Source organism: Arabidopsis lyrata (genome assembly GCF_000004255.2).
Source record: "Arabidopsis lyrata subsp. lyrata unplaced genomic scaffold ARALYscaffold_4, whole genome shotgun sequence".
Classification (NCBI taxonomy): Eukaryota; Viridiplantae; Streptophyta; class Magnoliopsida; order Brassicales; family Brassicaceae; genus Arabidopsis; species Arabidopsis lyrata.
This window is the reverse complement of record NW_003302552.1, coordinates 7,015,964-7,032,102: the sequence shown is the minus strand read 5'-3', so window position 1 is coordinate 7,032,102 and position 16,139 is coordinate 7,015,964. Positions and strand designations below refer to the sequence as shown.

The window sequence follows — 16,139 nt, the reverse complement described above, 5'->3', positions numbered from 1 at the left end:
ACTAAATACGTCTTTCAGCTCACGTTGTACACGATATGGAAAGAAAGAAATGCTCGACGCCATGGAGAGGTTTCACGCACAATGTCCAATCTCATCTGTTGGATAGACAAGCAGGTCCGTAATCAGCTCTCAGTCATTCGCTCAACCGGAGACCGCCGGTACGAGAAAGGTTTACAAGTCTGGTTTGCTTCCCGGCAATAGGAAACCTCCTCAACCATAATTAAGATTAATAGCTTACTCTTGATCTTTGTTTTCATTTTTCAGACTTAATCAACAAAAGCTGATGTAAAACGTTATTTTATCTTTTGAATATAATTTAACATTTTATTCAAAAAAAAAAATGAGAATTTGAACACCAAATCAGCTGAGATCTCTTGCTTGTTTCTGTAATATCCTTCATCATCCTCATGGCTCTGCTAGTTGGTGAGAAGGTACTTTATCAGCTTTGTCAATATCTCTTATGGGTAAAAGGTTTTGTTATCCTTTTTGAATGGGATTCACTGAACCCTAGCGTTTATATTTTCAGGGGATACAAAAGTTCTAGCTGCAGTATATGGACCAAAAGCAGGAACGAAGAAGAACGAAAATGATGAGAAGGCTTGTTTTGAAGTCATATGGAAGCCTAAAACCGGACAAATTGGTAATCGTAAATGCGTTTAGTTGTTGAGAAGTAGGCTTGTTTTGTTGCTTGAATATGTGGTACAGGTGATTCTTGGTTTTTAGATCTGAGAGACTTTTACTTTGTATATTGATTGGAAAAGTTGAAAAGGAGTATGAGATGATACTGAAAAGGACGATGCAGAGTATTTGTGTTTTGACAGTTAATCCAAATACCACCACCTCAGTGATAATTCAAGTGAGTAGCTATTCAATGTTGTGTATATCGATTTTGTCAACTTTTGTATCTGATGTTTTCATTTTTTAATTCCCGTGTAGGTTGTACATGATGATGGTTCTATATCCTTTTTATGTTCCTTGCCCCTTGGTAAACATTTACTGATGCTGTCTCAAACACATATAATCCGGTATAAGCAATGTCGGTTTGAGTATTTATAGAGTTAAATATGAAATTTTGTGTTTTTAATTTTAGTTTTTTGTAGTGTTTATAACTAAGCTCCGAAGGGGTATGGGGACATTGTCTGTGACTAAATTTTTTAGAGTTATATCGTGATGTATGAAAATAATATATTATGTGAAATGTATAAGTTTTTGTGTTTTTTTGTTAAAGTCTTGTGGAGAATTAGAATATTTGTTGGGTTTAAAAGCATTAACCCATAACTGAAATGGGCTCTACCCATTAATATTGCACTCTAATAGATTTGTAAACACATATGGCCCATCTGTCATGGGCTATTCTGTTTACTCCATTTGACACTTATAATTAGAAGCTGATGTGTAAAATTTGGAAGCTGAGCCATATTAATGAAATGTTTTGATTGGAAGAATAGAAAGCTGATGTGTCATCTCCAGAAAAGCCTAAAATGCTGACATGGCGGAAGGATGGAGAGAGATAACCTCCTTTCATATATATGATTAGACTCATCTTATGTACTTACAATTTTTATGGTTATATTCGTTCTTGACTCTAAATATATATTTATATATTTTTATGTATAATCTGATTTTTATATCTAAGATTATAAGATTTGTCCGCTATTATGAATACACACAATAAGAAAAAAAAGAAAGATATTTTGATCTCAGGAGTTGTCGTATGAAAAGAAGAAAAAAAAAACAAAAATTAAAGAGTTATTTAAGTAACACTTTTAGATTTTATGCTATAGAATACAGCCATATAAGAGAAATGGATTTGTTATGAATTTCGTGGTATGTCTAACGCCTCAAAAACTCATTACTTGAAAAAATTTGCATGTCAACGTTACGAACTTACCATAAGACAAAAAAATGAAAAGAGAGAATGTCATATAATAAGATATGAACCATAACGTAATAATGAGAAAATATTCAAGGTAAAATTACTAAACTAATAAAATATTAAGTAGCAAACAACTAAACTACAACAAAAATAATTATTTAGTTATTATCAAATGATAACCATTGACCACTAAATTAAAAAATTAAAAAAAAATAAGAAAAGTAAAATGAAAGTAGTGTTTGATTTATGAAAATAAGCTTATAATTTTATTTTTATTTTGAAGAAATCATGTAAGAATGAGATTAATGGAAGATTTAACACAATAGAAGACTTTTGATTTTCCCTTAATTAATTTTGCTGATTTTTTAATTTAAATAATGTTGAATGACACATGTCATTTTTTGTGTGATGATTTGTCACTAATATGGAGAGAGTTGACCAACTTTCGTATATATGATTTCTTTACTAAAAAATATTGAGAAGTTGGTGTTGATGGTCACCTCTCTTCGATAACGCAAAAAGATTCTTCTGTCTGCAATTTACAATAACAAACGTTTTCCAATCAAATGATTTTGACATTACGTATAATGAAATAATAAAGAATGTGTGTGAGATAAGAAAATATTTATGAAATGTAGCCTAACTCAAGATCTGAATGACCCAAAACAGTGTAAAAGAACAAAAATTCTACACCTCCATGTTTGATGAATTCTGGTTTATGACAACTATCAATGTGTTGAAATTTTTCTTGATCATAACCTTCAGAAAATCAAACATAAGATTTACTTTGATATCAGACTGACCTTTGTTCAAGCAAATATTATAATGTATATTATTTTAATTAAAAAAAATTACCGAGGATATGGTTGGAGGCTAAAGACTTGCCATGAGTTAATTTGACACTAGCTATAGACTGTTATATCTGTAGAAGGAACCATAGATGTTTTATTGGCCGCCTTTGCTGAGGCTATAAACCCCAATCAAATACGATATAGGAGAGAGATGAATTATCTTGAATCAGAACAAATAGATGGTGGTGTTTAAATCTTCTTTCCTTCGAAACTCCGGTGAAGCGACAATGATTTAGTTTAGGGTAAGTAAAATCCTAAATAGAAATAGAAACAGTATGCAGATGGTGAGAAGAATTATTTTAAATAGGAGTCAATATCTACTTTATCCAAAACAAATGTTTCTTGAGTATTAAAATCTTGTTCCTATGTGTCGTAATCTTTTTTGGTGGGATGTATTTGTGGATTTGTTCTTGAATGTATACTTTACGTGTGCCATATCATGGCTGATAATGGTTCATGATTTTGTAGAAAAAAATTGGTTTGATCACCTTTTGCGAAGAATTAAACTAATTAGCCTTAGTTAGTAGTTTAGGTTTGAATGCGGAAACAAGAACTATCAACACCAAGAATCAACGAGTTTCTCTCTGAACTGGAGAGTACGTCTCGTGCGAGGACCAACTCTTGCAAACAGCCACTAAAAATCCAAAAATAAGTTTCAATACAATTCTCTTTATCTCTCTATCTCACGCTCACTTTGTTTCTATCCAATAGGTACCTCTAGAAGAATCAAGCAAACTTGGAACTTATTCACTCTTGCTTCAACGCAAGAACAACCAAACAAGAAACCTACCTAACGTGAAGCTCTTTAAAAACAAAACGTATCAAGAATTCTCTAAACCCAAAAATTCTCTCTATATCTCTCTCTAACTTTGTCTCTCTATTGCTTATTTATGTTGTGATGATCAATTTGTGAATCCTTTGCTTATATAGAATTTGTAAGACCAACTATTCCAACTTAGAAATTGATTTGAATTTTATTTTTTCTTTTGTAATAGAAAACCACATAACACCTTATGGGCTTAAGCCCATGTCTTGATTTCATTTTTGGCCCAGCTTTGGCCTAACTCTAGCGACGACCCGGTTCATTGACCTTAAACCTACTTGACCCGATGAAACTATACCCATACCTTTTTAATGTGGAATGTGTTTTAGATATCAACCCTTGAAGATATATGTTCTGATCTTCCATAAGGCCTTAGCGGAATGACATGTGTGGCAAGATGGTAATGAACAGCGGCTTGATCTCAAAGTTTGATTTATCCACTGATGGTGGTGGGCATGCATCCATTCACTTCAGCCAGATCAGTCGAGGTCATCCATCGTTCTTCCACTCTTCTCTTTTGGTGTATGCACTTGTGCCATTCCTCTAGACTTGATCTTAGTCAACTCCAAAACATGAATAAATTAACTCATTTCCATAATCATATTCCTTCTATTGACAACCTAATTAGATCAAACTTCCATTTGCAATTAGGCAATAAAAAAACATGAAATTCAAATCACCCAAATCTATTCTTATTGGTTAGGTATGAAAACTTTGATATTTTATTGAACACCTCTGGACACAAAATGTTCATGCTCTAGATTTTAATTAGAAAAATCAATTCTAGCATTAAGAGAAACATTTAATTTTGTTTTGCTTCTATAGAGAATGTATTAGAAAAGTAAGAAGAAATGATGTGCTTCAATATCTACATTTGTCTCTTTTGAAGATCTTAACCAATTTAATCATGGCTTATAGATCACTTTGTAAACAGTAATAATCAAACTGCAATTTATATTGCTTCTAACCTGATGTTCACTGGAAAAAACTACCATATAGAAGTTAATTATCACTTTATTAAAGACCTCACAATTGGTTGACATTTTTACAAAACCTGTATTTGTAATATAGAAAATGTGTAACAATCTTGGTATGTTCGATTTTTTTTTTGTCAACCGCTATATTAGATTGGCTCAAATAAGTCAATGTTGAGGAAATTGTTTACATAGGTGATAAGATGCGGTTGGGTACGTACAGTTCGAGCCAGTTTATCCGCTTTCCATTCCCATTTTGAGAAACTAAAGATAATGAGAATACGTCGAACTCTTCCTTGTCACTCTGAATCGCCTCTAGGTAGGTTGCGAACGCTGGCCAATCTTGCGGGGAAGACACCATCTTCACCAGGTCGGAGCAGTCTGTAAGGAAAGCTACTTCTCTCTTGTCTTGGTCGATCATACATCTCATCGCCCAAATTAATGCTTCGACCTCTATGTGAAGTGAGGTTAAGCTTCTTCGAAGATTAGCAGCTCCCATATCTTGCGTTCCATCATTCGGGCTAGAACAAAACCATCATAACCCGGAAAATCGATCACTCTCTTTCCATGACCCATCTACAAAACACCGAAACCCATTCCCGGATTGCACTGGAACGTCATTTATGGAGTGTGAATAGGTAGTCCCCCCGACCGAGTCTAAAACGTCATCCGTTATTTCCCCCTGAGCTAACTGCCAAGCTTGCTCTTCATTCTCTGCTAACCGTAAAATTTCAGGGGGACTTTGATCCACGTTATTATACACTTTATCATTTCTATGATAAACATTCGATGATATCCGGCAAAATAAGTAATCCATGTTTGCATATAGTGAACCTGAAGGAAAAACTTCAGAGGCCGTTGGAATCTGTGATAAAGCCCATGTCTGGCGTGCAGGCGGATATTCAAAAAGGACATGAGGTATGTTCGATTCTAACACATCAAAATTGCAAGGAATATTGGCCTAGAAGAAGATGGAGCAAAAATCTCATAAAAAAAAAAAAGAAAAAAACTAAAAGAATCAAGGGATTTTTGGCAAATCTACCACAATTTTCAAAATCCCTAGCAAATGTACCACAATAGAAATCAATTTAGCAGCTGTACCACTTGTGTGTGGTAGTGTGGTAGAGCTTGGACGATTTTACCCTTCTGCCTGCGTCAGGAATGTGTCAGAAGAAGGAGCTACAATAGACGCTGGACACCTTTGTGTCAGAATGACAGCTTTGTGTCAGAGAAGAAGGACAAAACATTGCATTAAATGCAGTTTACATTTACCATGGACAATAATTATGAATTAAAGTGAATGATGTCCCCCAAGAATAAGTTCAGATCTCTTGCGAATAAAACGACAACCATCATATCTAGGTGTCCCCGAATTTAACATAGTGTTGAATTTAAAAAGGATTATATAAAGAGAACATAACTTGTTCTCGATGTAATTCTATTACTCATTCTATCTGAACTTGTCCTCGATAAAGGTATTACTTATCATTATTAGGGAAAACTATCAATAATACCACTTTATCGGGGATAAATTTAGATTGAATGATGAGTAGTAAAATTAGATCGGGGATAAGTTCCAATCGAATGAATAATAGAATTATATCGAGGACAAATTCAGATTGAATGAGTAGTAAAATTGGATCGGGGACAAGTTCCAATCGAATGAGTAATAGTAGATCGGAGACAAGTTCAGATCGTTTATTTGCCTTTTGGGGAATTATTTTAATTGTATGATTCAAGGGAAAAGAAGAAAGATAGATGTAATATATTTAGAGAGAGAAGAAGAAATATAGAAAAAAAATAAAAAAAATAAAGGAATAATATAATAATATAAAGTAAGAAAAATAGATTTGAGGGTAAATTGGTTATTTTGTTTAGCAATATGGTAGATTTGAAAAAGAGAAGGGAGAAGTGGTAGATTTGAAAGAATTTGAAGAAAATGTGGTATTAGTGCTAATTTTCTCGAGAATCAAATAAGAAAATGGAAGTAATGATTTAACGGCTACAAATCCAACTTAAACAATAGTACTTATTAAATATTTCCTTGATTTATTATTTGTACCCATTGCTCTATCCTGTTATTTGGGTGCATCAAACGTAATCAGAATCAATAAGGAAAAAAAGCACTTTAAGCAAGCCGTGTATTATTCTCTTTATATACGTCCCTTCATTACTTTTATCCTCTGAATTTTCTTTTATCTTCGGTATAAAACACAAATACTAAAAGATAAAAAGTGCATAAAGAAAAAAAAAACAAAATCTAGAGCGCCATTTTCAATAACTTTGACCGCTTTGGGATCGAACTCGTGAAATTTTCAATTACATTGGCTAACTTTTAACCAACACAAAAAAAAAAAAGAATCAAAAGAGAAAAACTAATCAAGAATGAGCTGATGATGGTGTTTGTGGTGGAGGCTCATGGTCTAAAGAGTCTTGTTTCTCTCCATCAGTCTCATCTAGATCTGCCACGTGTCCCTCAGATTCAGCAGAGACGCCGGAAGAAGTGTGGTGCAAAGGCTGACGAGGCGGAGGCGACGGAGACGGCCGGTGAGGAATGATGTGGCCGTCGATACAAGAACCGCATCTACTCTCAGCCCATCTCTCCATATCGTAATCTCCATACCCTAAGATGGTTTTGCCGGAGCAAAGCCGTCCAATAACACTTGCAAGAACACAGAGAACGGTGACGACGATAAAAACGGCGATAAAAGGACCAATGGTGGAGTTTCCGGCGGAGGAGACGGAGGATGAGTCTTGTGGAACCTCCGTAGCTGGTGGTGGTTGCCAGTACAATGGCATTGACGCCATTGTTAATAGAAGAAGGAGAGACACTCAAGTTAATGTGAAGAAGAAAGATCTCAAATTTGCCTTCTTAAATGGTGAATTTTGAGAAAATATTTAATATTTATTTTATTTTTAAGGGGAAAATAAATGAAAATGGTGAAGACAGTGCATTAACCTGCAGGAGAGAGGCCTAAGGGTCTGTTAAAAAGGACAAGAGCTGGAGAATCTATCAGAAAAACAAGAGACTTCAGGTCAAAATTTGAAATTTGGACCGAGAACGACAACACTATTTCAAAAAAAAATCTTAGTAATTAAGGATATTGATATTTTACCTTAATTTAATAAAGAAATGAGAGTAAGTTTTGGTTATTTTTGTTTAATTTTGGTCTTTGGGCGAACTCACTTTTTCAGGTACTGTCTGAAGCTATAGCGTAAACATGGAAATTGGAAAACAACGTTGTCATTTGTGTTAAGTGGCATCCACTAAGCTTAGTTGTGTTAGCTTCTTTCCCTACTCTCTCTTGTGGCGCGTGACTCCACTCTAGAAATTTTATTGGTTGGATACCTTCGTTTTTTTCTGGGCAAAATGAACTTGATTAAAAGTAACAATGTTTTACACTCCAAGAGAGGAGGAAATGGAAAGAGCCACAAGGGCTGTCAAAGCTAAGCAGTCGGCTGAAGTACTTTCCTTAGCGAAGATGAGTGAAACTACAACATGAGAGTTCCACAACACCGTTAGGGAGGCAAAATATAATATCCGTCCGGCTGTAAAGGACATAACTGAATTTTATTTATCTGGTCTTACCAAAACGTTTCTTTCTTAAAATTTTACCAACAAACAAACTTAAAACTTCTTGAAATTTACTAAGCTGGAGAAAAAGAGGAAAAAGAGTAAGTAAAACAGGTTTACTCAGTGAAGAGATCAACTTTGCCAACTGGACATACAATAAACACGTTCCAAACATAGTCAACAACCATTACTTAGCACAGATTCAAAATGTCTATCAATCAGTGTTCTAAAATACGCCCTAGGTGGCCGTATATACGGTAGCTATACGACATTATATGGCTCAATACAGCCGTGTATACGGTGCCGCTTATACAAATACAATTGTCATTATGTTTTTATTTTCTTGAGAGTTAGAGTTTAATGTGATACTTCTTTTATTTTATATTTTAGTGTCATGTAGAATTTTAGTTTCTTTTGACAATTGTTTGTTTAGAGCTTTTCACTCAAACAATTTTTTTTTAATGATATTATATATACTTGCAATATATTTATATATTATATATATACAATTATAAAAATATATTTACCGTATATACCCAGCATATACAGCTGCATATACAGTTAGGCGCTATACGGTGATCCGCCGCCCGACTACCGCTTAGCGTATTTTAGAATACTGGTATCAATCAAACAAACAAGCATTCGCCTTGCTCACAACAAGATATTTTACTTACATTTTTAGTTTCAAGTATTTTAACTTATGGATATTCAAGCTTTTTATAACTTATGGCTACTCAAACCTACTTATGGAAGACCACGGCCCGAAGCTCGATTCTTCCCCTGCTCGTCAGCGGTTAATGACCTGCAATGAACTCGTCGGTCCACTACACTCCAACATCCTCAAGTATCCTTCTCATACTCTTTAGTTTTCTCTTCTCATACATAGACATAATCATTTTATAATTTAATATACGTAAAACATGATATCAAATCATGTCACTAATGTATTTCACATATCATATTATTAACAACTTAGCTTTATCATACACAAAAATTCACATAAATCAACAAAGACAATTCTCGAGCCTATACTCAGCAACTGTCGAAGAGTATATAAGGAAAGGGGTTAATGCGGATCCACAAATACTACTGTCACTTTAGCCTAATTGAAGATGAAGAACTAGTCTCTTCTCCTTTCTCCTTTAAACAAATTACTACCTTGCCTCAACCACATACTATTGAACTTCACCTTGGCTCTCTATCAACCAAAACATAATTATAAGAGTCTTAAAGGCTCCTGCAATGTTTGGGCTCAAGCCAAGCTCGTTTACCCAAACAACAATCCAAACTCACAATTTATTCTACGCAAAAAGTCTCGGAAACACACTAATAAACAAGGAGCTAACAGTTGCAAATGTAATCCCACTGTTGAATTCTTAGCTTGCAGTACCATTAAAACCTCCACAAAGTTTCAACTCGATCTGATTACTTTTAAACCTCCAAACGTCGCCTTGAAGAAGCCCACTCAGAACTGCTTTTTAGGTTTTCAGATTTGATCAGTTTCAGCTATTACTTGATCCGAAAGCAACGATCATAAATGCTTGAGTTCAATTCCGATTGACGCTCCGTTAGTTTAAATCCGATTGAGGCTCCTGCAATGTTTGGGATCCTGCAATCATTTATATATATATATATATATATAATTGTAAAAATATATTTACCATATATACCAACATACACAGCCGCATATACAGTTAGGCGCTATACAGTGATCCGCCGCCCGACTACCGCCTAGAGAGTTAACTACCGCCGTAGCGTAGGTTTTTATCTAGTAATAACAGTAATAATAAATAGTGTGGTTGTCTAATAAGACATGATTACCTAATTCAGTAAGCATTCTTCAAATATATACTTGTTTTTCTTGGATACAAGAAAAAAGGCTATCCATAATATAACCACAGTGATTGAATCTAACACGCGAGACTTAAGATAATGAATGGAAAAAGAATAATGTAAGTTTGTATATGAAGTATGAACACTTGTCCAAAAGGTAAAGTTAATGATAGGAAAGGTAAAGTAAAATCTAGTAACACAAGTTATAGTTTGTAAAATAGCTTTCTCCATCAAAGGCCTATGTTCATTTTGTATCCATTGGACTCAATCTTTCCCCAATGAAGCTACAAGATATGCACATATCTTACATTTCCAAACACAGAAGAAACGTTCAGGGGTTTCAAAGGAACCGCGTCGGTATTAACTCGTTGATTCTAAGGGGCATACTATAGAACTCATCGTTCCTGGTGTCTCCGTTCCTGTGCTGGAAGGGCTTCCACCATGAGATTCCTCTTGCCTCACTTGCATGTCTTGCTTCCAACGTGTTATCTAGTATGGTCGCAAGAATGGTTGCCACCAAAGGAGCCGAAGCAAATATCGTGTTAAGTATATCGTTGAACTGCACCACAAGTCACCACGACATCATATTAAGAAAAATAAACATTATATACTACAGTTAATTGGTGTTTAAAACAATGATTTTTTGAAATGCTTACCCATCCACCTGCTGTTCTAACCGGTCCATATCCTGCTCTTGAAGTGTTGGCAAGAAAGTACTGAGCGATGGAAAGACTTAAAAAGAGAGAGACACCGATGACGTACATGTTTCTCATTGAATTGGTGTCAGTAAACTGTATAAACGATATTCCAACAGCAACTGCGCCAATCACATAACAATAGTATCAGAATTAAGCATCCCCGACTTTTGCGAGAAATCAAGAAGTGTAGATTCATAGAGAAAATGCTACTCACCAACAATTCCAAGTAGTATACAGTATATGCCTGCGAAGATTGGAAGCGGGATAGACGCAAAGAAGGCGCCGAATTTTCCTGAAAATTGTTGAAAACACGAGGATTTAAAGCCAAGAACGGCTACTTTCTATAAACTGAACTTAGTCAAGATGACTGATTGGGGGTTGAAAGACTAACCAAATATGGAGAAAAATATCATGAAACCCGTTGAAATCTGCACCACTCGTCTACTCCCTATTCGTGTGAGGCCAAGGAGACCGACATTTTCCCTGTATATATATCATCAAGATGAGAAATACTTCCTTTGTAGATATTCTGAAAGGATAGTAGAACATGTAGCGAAGAGAGGTACTTAGAACTTACACCGAAGCGGTATTGCCACTAATGGAACCAAATATTCCTTCAAGGAGCACACCAATACCCTATAAGGAAAATATAACAACTTATAGCCGTATTCAGAACATTAGAAGAGCGACAGAAAATGAAAAGATAAAAAGACTATCTTAATGTCTGGGAATAAAACCTGTAGCCCGATACTACGAGAAACAACGTGTGCTGGAGGCGCTGTTGCTCCTGCTAGTCTAGATGCAGCGAAAAATACACCGGTAGACTAGAAAAATGGGATGTGCATAATATAAGAACAATCTGTAGCTAGAAACTAATACTGATGTATATTAATTACAGGTCATAAATTTGTACCTCTGCAGATGCGACAATCGCAGCACCAAACATTCCAAAAACATGACTAGCTTTAAATATCGGAGTCCCCCACTGGAAAGGATATGGGATTCTAATCCTGCAAAATGAGTTTGAGTCACTGACTATACAGATATTTAGCCTCAGAAGAAAAGAAAAATCAAGAAAAAACAGTCATTAATCAACCTACCAGGGAGCTGTTGACATAAGAAAGGCACGATCCGTGCGACAACTTTGTTTTGTCGCAGTAGAAACATTGTTATACGCACCAGAAACAGTAAGGATAGCAGCAAAAGCCCATATGATAGCCAGGCAAACAAGTAAAGCATATCTTTCAAGTATCGCAGAAATCCTTGAGAAGACACTTTTAAGATACTGCAAGATGGACAGCAAGATTCAATATTATACATCTAAACAATCACTAACGTATATAGTACGAAAACAAAAAAAGTAGCCGAACTTGCTGTGAGATGATCAACAAAATCAGCATTGGTAGACCGATTTCCAACACAGTTTGCAAGCTGTAAAAAGCCCAAAAGATCACATAATGACTTAGGAAAGTCGTTCAAAGTTGCTAAAGCTGAAATTTTATATGAAATTGTTACCAATGGGAAGCCTCTAGGACAGGCCAAGGCTCACAACGGAAACAACTGGTACAACAATGATGGGAGTAAAGATTCTGCATTAAAGAAACCAAGTTCATTAAATGTTAGAACTTTCATTAGCTTCTAAACCAGCAAAATTATATTGAATTTTTTTTATATATTACCTTATTAAGTTCCCCCATGCCTGACCATATCCGATTATGATGTTGACGAATGAAGAAATGATTAGTGATCCTTGAACGGTTCTCATAGTATGTCGGAATCTCTATAAGGAAAATGGCATTTGTCTAGTTAAAAACAAGAAAACGTAGCGCGCACGTATTAAATGAGCTTTAACCTGTTTCTCGGAATCAAATTGACCATCATTGTAGTCTCTGATTATAGACAATACAGGAAGAACATACGCGAACGAAACTCCCATAACCGTTGGAAGCCTTGTCCCTATAAGCGTTTGTAGCAACGTGTTAATTCCCGACATAAACAATATAGTCTGGATAACCCGCGCTTTATCACCCTGTTATCGTTCAAAATACCAAACGGTCGATTTCAGAATCATATAATAAAATAAATATTCGACAACCGGATCCAAAAACCAAAAAACAAAACATACAGCATCTCCACCCATTGGTGGCACTAGTGTGTTGGCAATCAAAACAGTAGTCCCGAGCATAACGATGTAATGCTGGAAAGCCAGTACAACCGTCTCATCTGTAACGTAATCCGAAAGATTCATTGTTAATGAAAATGAAACAAATCAGTTCTTAAAATGGAAAGAATAATACAATCTCCACCATGTTACAAAATCCCTTAAAATGACATTTCTTGTAATGGTAACACACTAATTGCATTTCATTTTCCATGACCAGTGTTGGCATAAACCCAACCCCACACTTATAACTGCTAATGATTCAACTTTTATAGCAATTTGGATTCACCAACTCCATAAACTAGTGATAACCATATTATTTTAATCTTAATCAGTTAGTATGTCTCAAGAACAATTATACAACATCTATAAATATTTGTAAATCTAATTAGATCAAACATAAGCTAAAATAGAAGTCAAAAACAGAGGAAATATAAAGAATCGAATCAGATTCTGAGATCTAAAATATTCTTTTGGGAAACAAATTAAGACACAACATAAAGCATATAAGGAGAGAGACAGAAGTGAACTCATGTAACTTTTGACTTTTAAAAAAATTATTTTTTACATCTGAATCAAAATTAAAGAAATCAAGAAAGTAGTGGAAGCAAAGAGAGACTAACGCCAAGAAGGATTAGAGTGGATGCAATATTGAAGATGATGAAGTTGCTCCGCCGGTGGCCAAGTGGGTCCTCTGTTAACGGCCATCGCCATGGATGGAACCGGCGGATGACCGGCTGCAGCCGGTGCCGGTGGATGTTGATGGTGACCAGTTTCAACCATTGTTATTAATTAAAATCTTCTCTTTTTAGTTTTTTTGAAAGGATCTTGAGATAAAAAGTTTAAGAATCTATCTTCTTTTTTTTTTTTTAGTTGCAGAAAGTTTTTCCAAATCAAACCGACAAAGGAAGATGATAAAAAGAAGTTAGCAGGAGAAAAAGCGAATCTCGAGACTACAGAATTAAGATAAGTATAAAAAGTCACTTGTTTGATTTGGGAGAAGGAACAGAGAATTTTTATTTTTCTCTTTGAGTAAATAAAGTTTATTTACTTTCGTTCAAACTTCAAGAATAAAGTATTAATTCTTCGTTAGGTATAAGTTTTAATTGTTTTTTTTTGTCGTCTAGATTTATTATTAATTGCAAATTATGAGAACTGTTACATAGACGATTCTACAACTGACAATTCCTTCTGACCCTTACTAGATCCACGACATACTACACTTCCTTTCTTTGTAATTTTGATGAATACCTTCAATGATCCACGACCTGGCGATACTTTCTTCTCTGCGTAGAATCCTGGCGAACGGCTATAATTGTACATCGCTGGAAATCTCTTGCACACTTGCCTCCATTAATCTACAAATTTATTAATAAATCGCAATACCTGGGACTCGAACCCCAGACCTCTTGGTGTAGAAGCATTAATAAATCCTTGGTCAACCAATGGACCAAGATGGCTTCCACAAGTTTTAATTGTTTATTTTGAAATTGTGCTTGTAATTATTAATAGGAATATTGAAGTTTCTTTTTGTTATCCTCTTGTTGTCTTTATTAGCATTCCTTTATTTTTTCTTTTTCTTATCACTCTTTTTAGTAGTCTTGTGATGTTAATATGAATTTTGAAATTCTACTTCCTTATTTGTTTTTTAAATCTAAAATTAGGTTTGTATATAACTGTTTTAAAAAATAAACTCAAAAGCCACTTTGAAATCAATCCCCAAAATTTTAGTAGCATACACATAGGTATCAGTATCAAATATATGAATTTTATTGAAAAATCTCTGAAAGTATTGATAAATCATATTACATTTCAAGTAAAGATGGCAAATAAAAGAAAATTCTCTAATACCATATTCGTTAACAAAAAAAGCATTATGTCTAAATGTCACAAATTTGTGACATATATTTTTCGTCTTAAACATTCGTCTCAATAATACAAATTTCTTGGATATTGTACCTTTAAAATTTTAAACGATCGCTGTTAAATGTACGCGTAGTTTTTTTAGACAAAAAAGAAGATCTGTATAATCGATTAAAATATAAATGATCAATAAATCTATTACCTATTAAATTGCTTAAAACGATAAAAATTAAAAATTTGATGTAAATTTTATAAAACTAAATGCATCTGATATATATAAAAAAAAACATGACGGATGACAATTTAGACTTCATAAAATTTTCAGATTTTAAATTGATATTGGTTTTGAATGGTAACCCATTATCAAAGCGGGATAGGGTGTACAACTTTGACAGTTACCAATCACAAAAACTTTATCAAAAGCGTTACTAACAGTTTTACTATCAGCTTTTTTTGTACAACGTTTTTGTACAGCTCTTTTTTACAGTTTTGCACTATTCCGGTAAAGCTTACAGCTCCAGCTAACAGCTAAAAAACTTGTACAGTTTTTGATACCAATCAGACCCATTAGATGCATATGATATTCAGGTTGTTTAAGAAAAAACAAAACGTTAAATATCTAACGTTTATAGAAAATACACACATATTTAACAAGCTAATACATAAAATATAGATTTAATGAATGATGAATTAAAAAATCTATTAACGGATGTTTATAATAAATTTATTTGAGATGTTTAAAATGAATTGACCTGTATTTAAAAAACTTTTATACTGAAATTACTTACTCTAATGTTTCAGTCAAAATATACTACAAATCTTTTCTTACTAATTTGGGTGTGGCATTTCGCACACAAGAAAATTTTTTTAAAAAACTAATTTGTGAGTGGTTCACTACAAAGTACACTTATTTTTGTAACTGTATTAAATCTTAGGTTGTTGTACATTCAAGTTATGGCCACCGACTAGAACTGACAAGAACCTTGTTAATTTAATTTATGTAAAGTAAAGCAATACGCAACGCATCACAATAATTGAATCTATATTCGATGTTATTATACTCAAAATCAGTACGATCAACTACGTTTGAATAATATAATATTCACTTAGCCATGCTGTATTATGTGTGCCTTCTCCATGATTTCATCAATTGTTTATCCTCATTTCACGTTTGTTTACTGCTTTGATGACAATATATGACTTCTTCAATGGCGAACTTGACTTTGATTCAACACCTACGAAGATTAAGACTCGTGCCTTGATTTTTATACAATTTTTATTTTATTTATTTGTAAATAACTTATCGTCTTATTGATATACCTTTTTTTTTTTTCTGTTTCGCTTCGATGATGTTTATACATAATTATGCATACAAAATTTTAGAAAGTCATCATAATATTATGGTAGATAAACGCCTAAAATAACAATATCATTGACTAATCTATATATAATAGCAATCTCATTAAATGCATTTTGCACCTCTGAA

General features: G+C 34.0%; 2 protein-coding genes and 1 pseudogene across 2 annotated transcripts; 1 reads left to right on the top strand and 2 right to left on the bottom strand.

Moving 5' to 3' along the window:
* Positions 1-407: 407 nt before the first annotated feature.
* Positions 408-1,056, top strand: LOC9315042 (annotated as a pseudogene).
* A 5,590-nt stretch (positions 1,057-6,646) lies between these two features.
* LOC9315041 lies at positions 6,647-7,967 on the bottom strand. Its single transcript, XM_002878928.2, has one exon. It carries the CDS (start codon positions 7,330-7,332, stop codon positions 6,904-6,906), a length of 429 nt encoding a protein of 142 aa, XP_002878974.1. The 5' UTR covers positions 7,333-7,967; the 3' UTR covers positions 6,647-6,903.
* Positions 7,968-10,031: 2,064 nt separating this feature from the next.
* Positions 10,032-13,797, bottom strand: LOC9316871 (nucleobase-ascorbate transporter 3). The gene is given in 16 exon segments (XM_021029121.1): positions 10,032-10,490; positions 10,588-10,748; positions 10,844-10,921; positions 11,021-11,112; positions 11,207-11,265; positions 11,367-11,453; positions 11,543-11,639; positions 11,730-11,914; positions 12,000-12,044; positions 12,046-12,060; positions 12,145-12,160; positions 12,162-12,218; positions 12,309-12,409; positions 12,482-12,658; positions 12,755-12,852; positions 13,414-13,797. Coding segments are annotated over 16 exon segments (1,647 nt in total). The 5' UTR covers positions 13,574-13,797; the 3' UTR covers positions 10,032-10,271.
* Between the last annotated feature and the right edge of the window lie 2,342 nt (positions 13,798-16,139).